Source organism: Neophocaena asiaeorientalis, unplaced genomic scaffold (genome assembly GCF_003031525.2).
Source record: "Neophocaena asiaeorientalis asiaeorientalis breed wild unplaced genomic scaffold, Neophocaena_asiaeorientalis_V1.1 scaffold243, whole genome shotgun sequence".
Taxonomy (NCBI): domain Eukaryota; kingdom Metazoa; phylum Chordata; class Mammalia; order Artiodactyla; family Phocoenidae; genus Neophocaena; species Neophocaena asiaeorientalis.
The window spans coordinates 508998-518940 of NW_020173113.1; the positions used below are offsets into that span (position 1 = coordinate 508998).

A 9943-nucleotide genomic window follows, 5' to 3' on the forward strand; every position below is an offset into this window, starting at 1 on the left:
CGAGCCACAACTACTGAAGCCCGCGGGCGTAGAGCTTGTGCTCCGCTACAAGAGAAGCCACCGCAACAAAAAGCCCGCGCACCTAACGAAGAGTAGACCCCCGCTCGCCGCAACTAGAGAAAGCCCGCGCGCAGCAACAAAGACCCAACTTAGCCAAAAATAAATAAATTTATTTATTTACTTATTAAAAAAAAAAACAGGTGATATACGTGCCCTCAGCTGCTGGCCAGGGACTGGTAGATGGGTGGCTGAGAGCGGTGAACGTGCCCCGTGGCCATGTTCTCTCCATAGCACAACTTCAAGTACTTATCCAAGATAGTGATTACCTCATCATTTAGAATCTGGGACTTGCGAATTCGAATTCTCTCCACCATCTTCCTCAAAGGCACGGTTTTCATAAACTCATCTTTGCCATCATGTTTCTGGACTTTAAGTAGATGACAGCAGAAATCCAGTACAACAAAGTACCCCTCCCTGTCACCCAAGAATTGTGGGAATGTGAATTGGTGCAGCCACTATGGAAGATGGGATGGAAGCGCCTCAAAAAGTTAAACATAGAGCCATCATATGATCTAGCAATTCCACTGCTGGGTATTTACCCAATGGAAATGAAAACACTAACTCAAAAAGATATCTGTACCCCCATGGTCACTGCAGCATTATTTACAATAGCCAAGATATGGAAATGCCCTATGTGTTCATCAGTGGATGAATGGATAAAGCAAATGTGGTATATACGTGTACAAGGGCCTATTATTCAGCCATAAAAAAAGAATGAAATATCACCACTTGTGACAACATGGATGGACCTTGAGGACATTATGCTAAGTGAAATAAGTCAGAAAGAGAAAGACAAATACTGTATGCTGTCACTTATATGTGGAATCTAGCCCTCCGCCTCCCACCCCAAAACCCATGAATTTGCAGATGCAAAGAACAGACTGGTAGTTGCCAGAGGCACTGGGTGAAGGGGTCAAAAGGTATAAAATCCCAGGTATAAAATAAATACGTCAGGGATATGTAATATACAGCATGGTGACTACAGTTAATAATGCTGTGTGTGTGTGTGTATTATTATTTTTTTTTGGCCGTGCCGCACGGCTTGTGGGATCTCAGTTCCTCAACCAGGGATCAAACCCGGGCCCTCAGCAGTGAGAGCACAGAGTCCTAACCACTGGACCGCCAGGGAATTCCCATATATTTTAAAGTTATTAAGAAAGTGGATCTTAAAATTTCTCATCATAAGGAAAAAAACTACATAACTTTGTGTGGTGATGGACAGTAACTAGACTAACTGTGGAGATCTACTGCAATATATACAAAGAGTGAACCATTATGTTGTACACCTGAAACTAATATAATGTTATGTCGGATCTCAATTTTAAAATTTTAAGGAATTAAAAATAAAAAGATTTAAGTACAAAAAGGCTACATACTTCTGTTTGAATTTGCATAAAATATTTCTAGACATATATCACAAGAAACGTAGTGGTTACTTCTATGAAGTGAGCCTGGCAGGTATTTTATATCCTCCTAAACTGTTGAACTCTTTTTTCGCCACGTGCTTATATTATTCCTAAAAAATTTTTAACACTAGTTTCAAAATAGAGAGCACCTGATTTTAATCCTCTGGCTGTGTTATCCTTAGCAATTACCCAACCTCTCTGAGCTTGTTTCACCATCCATACAATGGGGATACTATGTACCTCATAAAGCTAAGATGAGGACTAACTCGGACAACATGCACTAAGCTAGTAACACAGTACACAAAATAGGCACTCGATAAATGTCACACACACCCCCACTTAGTGCCAAGAAAACTCGTAAATCCTCTTAATTCAACCTCGTCTTCTTATTGGTAGAACACTAAAGCCAAAATGGTTTAGGGACTTGCCAAGGTCAATCATGTAGTAACCAGGAAAGCCAGGCTCTGATGCCTGGGTTCCTGTCCCCTAATATAAAAACTGATTTCATATGAGCCAAGGAATGACTCTGCTACTACTCTATGGCCACACCTCAGTTCGCAGGACCAGCCTCCTCCCCTGCTTCACTCACCACATTTGGTGAGCCGTGATTTTTCCTAAACACTAAATCCACCATCAACTGAGGGGGTCCTGCCTGGGAAGGCAGCCCCAAGGGGGAGCTCCAAGAATGTCTTGGTCAAAGGCAGCACTAACCTCTCGAAGGGGCAATAATAATTTGGATGTGGATGTGTTTTTTTTTTTTGTTTTTTTTTTGTTTTTTTTTTGACTCTAATGATTAGTGATGTTGAGCATTCTTTCATGTGTTTGTTGGCAATCTGTATATCTTCTTTGGAGAAATGTCTATTTAGGTCTTCTGCCCATTTTTGGATTGGGTTGTTTGGTTTTTTTGATATTGAGCTGCATAAGCTGCTTGTAAGTTTTGAAGAGTAATCCTTTGTTAGTTGCTTCATTTGCAAATATTTTCTCCCATTCTGAGGGTTGTCTTTTCGTCTTGTTTATGCTTTCCTTTGCTGTGCAAAAGCTTTGAAGTTTCATTAGGTCCCATTTGTTTATTTTTGTTTTTATTTCCATTTCTCTAGGAGGTGGGTCAAAAAGGATCTTGCTGTGATTTATGTCATAGAGTGTTCTGCCTATGTTTTCCTCCAAGAGTTAGACAGTGTCTGGCCTTACATTTAGGTCTTTAATCCATTTTGAGTTTATTTTTGTGCATGGTGTTAGGGAGTGTTCTAGCTTCATTCTTTTACTACAGTTAGGGATTTGAACAAATTTTGTTGAATGAGAAATTCTAGGTAGGAACAATGTTTAACGAATGGCTATTCTTTAGCAGTACAGACTACTGTTTAAGCAAGAGATTTCCCTTTCAGTGATTTTTATACATAAGCCATTTGGCTTTACTAAAATGGAATGACTTTCAAAATGCTTTGTTAGGGATTTGGTGACGGCTGCTCATTTCTTTTTGTTTGGATGATTTCCTTAGAAAGAACACTTTCTGATCGTTGGGGTTTCGGCTACAGTGCACTTATCTCCCTTCCTAATTTCAATCAGAGGGTCCATCTATCTTGTGAAGAACAAAGACCAAGATGCCTTAAATGCCTAATGAAATGAAATCTTGGGTCCTACCAAGGGCAGAGGTCAAACGGATACATGCTGAAAAGGATAGGACAGCACATGAGTCTGTTCAGAATGGTAGTGGATAGTGTACCATGATGGATTATAGATAAGGAGATACAGACAACAAAGCATTTGAAGGAATGTGAGAGGGTGATAAATGGAGCCGTGAATAATTTAAGACGTTTCCATATTAACACCCTACAGCTGCTTGGTATTTCACAGCTTCAAGTTCTTTCACATAAACGACTATGGCAGACAGTTCGCTGCTCATCAACTTTAGTCTGCATCCTCATCCTGTTCCAGTGGCAAGGGCTCAGCCCAGGGGATGAAGCATGACGGGTCCAGGTAGGTGGCTCTCATCTTTGGCTGCACTATACAATCCCCTGGAGGATTATACAGTAATTATATAACTGGATCCCACCCCAGACCAATTAAATCAGAATCTCTGAGGATGGAGTATTTTTAATATTGACATAAGAAAAGAAAAGCTCCTCAGGTGACTGTAATGTTCAGCCAGGGCTGAGAACCCACTGGTCTAAGCCAATCATGACAACCCCCTTCCCTTTCACCAATTACTGGGCTAGGGCAGAACACGTGACCCAGTTCTAGCCAGTGAGACATAAAAGGAAGTCGACTGGGGTAGGGGTTTCTGGGGATGGTCTTATAACCAGATTGGAGGAAAGACAGATACATGAGGGAAAACGCTACCCCTTAGTAACCACCTTCCTTCCTTTCTGCATTTTCACGGCCCTGTGTGGTTGGGTGAGGAAGTGATACTTCTTGTTGAGGCTACCATCTTGTGACAGTGGGAAGATAAGTTGGTGAACGAAAGCCAAGAAGATGGAAAAGATGGAAAGGGCCTGGGGTCCTCGGTGACTTAGTTTGGTGCTGTGGTCCCCACCCAGCCCTGAAAAAAAGCACACTGACTCCCTCCCTGCCAAATCCTGGCTGTCAGGTCTGGAGCATCCAGAAGTCGCTCAGGTTAATTCACGTGCAGTCCCTCTTCACTGCTGAGCCAAGGGTGCCCCAAGGGTGCTCAGGTGCCCCAAGCGAAGGACAGCCATGAGGAGGACGGCTATAGAGTCAGGGGCTCTCCCGTGTAGGTGCTGTTGGCAGCGCTCAGGGATATTTTATTGGTTTGTTCAGTGTTTGTTAGTAATAAAGCTAAGTGTGGTTCTCACCCTAGAGTAGCCACTATGCCTGGCTGCAGTGCCAAAAGGGTGCCAGGGGATGGGAAAGGGGGGGGGGCGGGCAGGTGAGGGCGTGTTATAATGGAGAGATTCTGAGCTCTGGGGTCTAACACTCAGCTCAGCAGCCCAGCAGCCCAGGTGTGACTTTGGGCAAGGTACCTGACTTCTCTGAATCTCTGATTTCTCATCTGTAAAACTGATAATATGTCATGATGAAAGAAATGTTCACATATGGAGGTATGGGGAAGTCATTCTGGCTTATACATGATTTAACCCGAATGTGATGCTAACTAAAACAGCCTGTTTGTGGCCTATCAAACGTACACGGTACTTCTACTTTAATTATTAAAGAAAAGGGCGCATTGACCAGAAGTAAAGAATGTCTGTGTTTAAAATAAAGATTAAATGCCTTCCTTCCTGGGACGCTCATGCTGGTACTCCTTCAATGATAAGACTCCCTTCCCAGGTGCTGAGGACATACTGGCTGATCTCTTTTGTTTTGTTTTGTTTGTCTGTTTGTTTTTGGAAACCTTGAAGGAACGGATCCCTGAGTTGCTTAGTGTTCTTTGTTCTGACAAGATGTAAAACTGGTCTGAAAACCAAGCTTCTCTGGAGCAGTTCCTCAGAGTTATCTGACTGTCTTCCGGTCTTTGGGGCTATAGTCTTCAGTTTGGCTCAAATAAAACTCTTTCCTATTCTTATTATAGATTGTTTATTGCTTATTTTCATCGACAGTCACAGTAATGATATATCCACAATGCCTAACTCAACACATCGCACCTGAGGATCCATCCCCTTCCCATTCCTAGAGTGGAGTGTGACAGACTTTTGGAAATTCGTCAGTTGGCTGGTAACATTATCTTTCTCGGAACCAGGAATACAAGCATTTTGATAAATCCACTAGTTGGTGGTGACATGGTAAGTGCCCGATAATTCCAGCAGAAATGTGGGAGGAAGAGCTCAGTCACCAGAGTTTGAAAGAGCCTAAAGCTTGTTCCCAGATGTCCCTGCAGCCCTGCAAAGGAAGCCCCATTGGCTCTTCCAAACAGCAGCACCGATGTCCGGCCCCATAGTCACTGTCACGTGCACAGACTCTAACCTCCTAGAGGATGAAGACTGTGTCCTCTAACCCTCCTCTCTATTCACTTTCTTACCTCACCCCAGTCAGTGCCAAATGTTAGTAAAAATGAAAAAAAAAAGAGAGTTTCTGGGAGATTGTCAATTCTTAAAACCATATAATGCTGCAGCCATTTGTCCTCGAGAGGCGTTCCCTCAGACCGGTGAAGGAGGATTGGAGACCCATTATGTTACATCTGTAAATACAGGATTAGCAGATGAAAGGATGTTTTTGTTAAAATGTGACAAGTCACCCTGTTCCTTTTACCTTCACTCTGGAAATCAGGAAAGAACACAGACTTCCTAAGCAATTACAGAAACTAAGAAAACGACTTGATCACTAGGAGGAAAATCAGCTTCCGAAATCACTCTGAAACCCTGGCTCTATTCACAACAACAAAATCCATCTTCATTAACGTCTTCGACTATTGTCCTCAGAGCTTCATCCCAGAGGAATACTGAATTACACTATAAACTAATGAATGGAAACTTAAGTCATTTCCGCCCACCCGGCACTGCTTTTCCTCCTCTGGACTGCACAGTGCAGAAGGCTGCACTCTTCCAGCTCACACAAAGTTTGGGAAATCGCATTCCCACGCCACTAACTAGACTCCTGAGGTCAACATCATGTAGAACAAACTTCCCTCATCCCAATGAACAGGCCATAGACCGACCCAGACACTGAACACATTTTGAGATCATTTAAGCCCCATTTTGGCATCTTAGGATACCTTAGGATATATGCTTTACAGAGAAAGAAAAAAATGGGAGGGGGGGGCAGAAAGGGAATGTCTTTTCACAAAGCTCCTTCAGCAGTCACAGCCAAAGCTGCTACTGCCAATCCAAGGTTCCATCTCTCAAGTGGATCGGGCAGAGTGAGGGAAGCCCAGCCCTGAGGTTCTGTCCGCACTAGAGGAAGCAGACCAGGCAGCTTTTGTGACCTGATGTGAACGGAATATGGTCAAATATCCTGGGAGCGCCAGCCATTGGGGGCGGAGGTGGGAGGTGGGGGGAGCCACCCCTCGAGCCAGGGGAAAGCAAAGTCCATTCCACGCCAGTATACCAGAGCCTGAGGCACACACATGTGCAAAAGCTGTTGCAAGAGAAGCCTATGACTGTATATTTGGTAAATCTGAAAGAAAGCCTCGAAGTCTGCACGTCAGAGAGGCAGAGGCAGAGAAATATGAAACAGATTAGGGGTAGGTAGGATAAGAGTCAATAACTTTCCCCCAAATTTTGCTTTTGGTTTTCCCTGTGCCTGCAAGCACTGCTGCAAAAGGTTTCCCCACAGGACCTAGTGGCATCAAGATAAAGTCATAATCATGGATCTCATATGGTCCCCGAAATCCTGTACTCTGCTCAGACCCGTGATATCCCTCTTCCCTCTCCTTCCCCCATTCCTCATCCTCCACAGACGATCCTACCTTTTACTTCATAGGGGAAACTGGTAGTGTGGAGACCTGCGTTCCGCCTTAGCCATAATTAACCTCTCGCTTCTCTGGGTCTTCCTTTGAGAAGGCAGGGGGCTATGCTAGAGATCCCAATGACTCTCCCAAATGCTCCCAGCTGGACTTCCCCTACCGCTCGGATCTATTTTCATCCGGTGAGATCGATCTGAGACGGCATCCTTCCCCTCCCCCTGAAGGCTGATCCAAGCTCCCCAAGACCCTTTCCTGACCCTACCCTGCCGGGGGCCACCTTACCCGGATCCGTCCCGGGCGCGCGGGAGCGGGGCTACGTGGCGCCGTCGGCCCCCGTCTCCGGCGGCGTCTCCTCGTCCTCGGACGGCTCGGCGTTGCCGTCTTCCCAGCTGCGAGGGTAAGCCAGCAGGCGCATGGCTGGGGCGCATGCGGCCTCCACCTGGCGCACCTGCTCTCGGCTCAGGCGCTCGCGCCAGGCGTGCACGGCCTCGCGGGCATCACGCGCCGACAGGTGGAAGGGCCGGTCCGCGCCGTAGGCCGCGCCGCGCGTCATGTTGAGCGCGAAGGCGTCGAGCGCGGCGAGCGCGCGCAGCCCGGCGAAGCGCTGCAGGCGGCGCAGCTGGGCGCGCGGCTGCCGCACCAGGTCCTCGTAGCGCAGCCTCAGGTAGCGGCGCCGTAGCCACGCTGGCGCGCCGCGCGCGAACAGCAGGTCGCGCAACCAGGCTTCGCAGATCACCTCGAGCGCGCCGGTCAGGAAGAAGTCGGCGCGCGGGGCGGCGGGCAGTGCGCGGGACGGGCCCCCGGGTCGAGCGCCCATGCCGTGCGCCAGCAGCACGCGGTGGAAGCGGTCGCCCCTCTGGCGGGGGCGCAGCACTTGGATGCTCTCGCGCAGCAGCCCCTGCCGAGACTTGAGGCGCGAGTTGTGCACGGCCCGCGGGTCGCGGAAAAGCTGCACCACCTTCAGGTTGAGGCCGGGGTCGCGCAGCAGGGGCACCAGCACGCCCAGGTCGAGGAGGCGCACGTCCTTGATGACCACCACCGGATACTTGCGGCACTCAGCCTCCAGGGCGCGGAGAGCCACGGGTGGGCAGCTGCGCTCGCAGGCGGCGTCCTCGACGAGGCCGACCTCGGCGCGGGCCCGGGGCGCGCCGGGGCACAGCGGCGGCGAGCAGATGACCTTGTTGGTCCGCCAGCGAAAGAGGGCGGCCGTGGTGAGATTGGCCGCGTCCGGGGCGCGCGCGGCGGAATCCCCCGGCGGCGCGTACAGCTGCAGCACCGAGAAGTCGCAGCGGAAGAGCGAGCGCAGCATGTCGCGCAGCGCGCCCTGCAGGCTCTCGGCGTCTCCCGGATACAGCGCCTGCCACAGATGCCACATGGGCTCATACAAGTAGAAAACGTCCGGGTGCTGGTTAAAGAGCTCGCCCAGGAACGACGAGCCCGTGCGCCAGGTGGCGTGCACATAGATGTGTTGCTTTTCGCGAGACGCCGCCTCCCCGACGGCGCCGTTGAGGTTGCCCCGGGACCTGGGGTACCGGCCCGCGTCCTCCTCCGCAGCGGGCCGCTCCTCGGCGCCCTGCTCGCGCTCGCCCGCCGCCGCCGCCTCCAGGCTCCACACTCCCAGGCTGCGCTGCAGGCCCGGGCAGTGCCCAGCGCCCTTGTCCCCGTCGCGGCCGCCGTCCAGGACAGAGGGGACGAGCAGCAGCACCAGCGTGTACAGCACCAACAGCAGCGCGAACTTGCAGTACTCTCGGCGCCGCCGCCGCCGCCGGCCCTTCATCGTTCACTGAACCCCTCCAGAGCGGGTGGGGCGCCCTTCCTCTCCCTTTCCTCGGAAATCCCGTCCCGAGTGCGCTCCTCCGGCCTCTTGGAGCCCCTCTGCGCCGGGAGGAGCGGAGTCACTGGGGCTGTGCATCCACAAGGGAAACTCTGGAGGCGGTGGTGCTAGTGGCGAATCCCCTGCCCTCTCCAGGCTCCGCGCTGGAGAGCCGCCTATTGGCCGACTAGGCAGCGGCCCGCCCCGCCTTCCACCCCGCAGCTTCTCCCCGCCTCTCTACCCGCTGGGGTTCGTCCAGGGCTCTGCCTGATCTGGGAGGGGTTGCCGCGGGGCGGGGGACGCCGGCTGGGGCGCACGGAGCCAGACCCCACCTTTCCCCAACTCCTCCGTGATGAAGTCAAGTCTTCATGAATTGAGTGCAAGCAAGGGAGGGGCTCGTGTGTACAGAATGTACCCAGTGACAGGACGTGGACCCCACCCGGAGAACTCCACTGTCTCTCCTGTTTTATGTCCCCTGCTTGGCCATCTCTGTCGTAAGCAGGCTCGCCTCCACACTATTTAGAATGGGGCCCCTGGTCACTATCTACATCCAGCGCCCCCGTCAGCCCCGGGGTGGGTGTTACTGAGCTCTGGATGGGAGCACTTCTCCACTAGCATAAAGACGCAGATTGCATAGTGCATCGTGGTCCAGAGGAATTGGAAGCACAACTGCGTTCACTCAGAGCATTTAATTGTTTAGGTGTAGCCTTTGCGGAAATATAAGTGTTGTCTTCCTAGGGTTTTGCCCGCTGAGGGCCATGCACGTTTTACCGACACCCTGAAGATCAGTTTACTCATTTGTAAAATGCGGATAAGTTTTAGTGCCTCCATACCTTCCAGCCTGAGATTTTGGGGTCCTTTGTTAGCACAGAATAACCTAGCCTATTATGACACACATGAGCAAAAGACATTTACAGAATCAGAGTGGTAGGATGCTGGAATTTCTCAGGAGCTCAGTGTTTACAAGGACCCATAAGGAGAATGGATACATGTGTATGTATGGCTGAGTCCCTCTGCTGTGCACCTGAAACTATCACAACATAGTTAATCGGCTATACTCCAATATAAAATAAGAAGTTAAAAAAAATAAAAGGACCCATAAGGAGGAACATGTACTCAAGGATGGATGAAAAAGTGACAGGAAGTCCAAGAGGCAGATCAGAGTGCCTGAAATACAAGAGAACTAAAAACGCTAATTTTTGCTCTGTTTCGGGAGGATAATGAACACCCCCTTGGGGAAGGTGTTGTAAGGTTAATGACGATAGAAAGCAAATGTACTCATCTCCACCAGGGGAAGGTGTTCAAACT

General features: G+C 49.7%; 1 protein-coding gene across 2 annotated transcripts in view; it reads right to left on the minus strand.

The window, feature by feature from the left end:
* The window catches only part of CHST7 (carbohydrate sulfotransferase 7), a 23913-nt gene extending 15127 nt beyond the window's left edge, over positions 1-8786 (minus strand). The window contains exon 1 of one of the 2 annotated variants that reach the window (XM_024743535.1): positions 7105-8786. In XM_024743535.1, the coding sequence (XP_024599303.1) occupies positions 7136-8599 (1464 nt within the window). In that variant the 5' untranslated portion in view covers positions 8600-8786 and the 3' untranslated portion in view covers positions 7105-7135. The remainder of the gene's footprint in view (positions 1-7104) is intronic. The other variant, XM_024743536.1, reaches the window with a different exon arrangement.
* Between the last annotated feature and the right edge of the window lie 1157 nt (positions 8787-9943).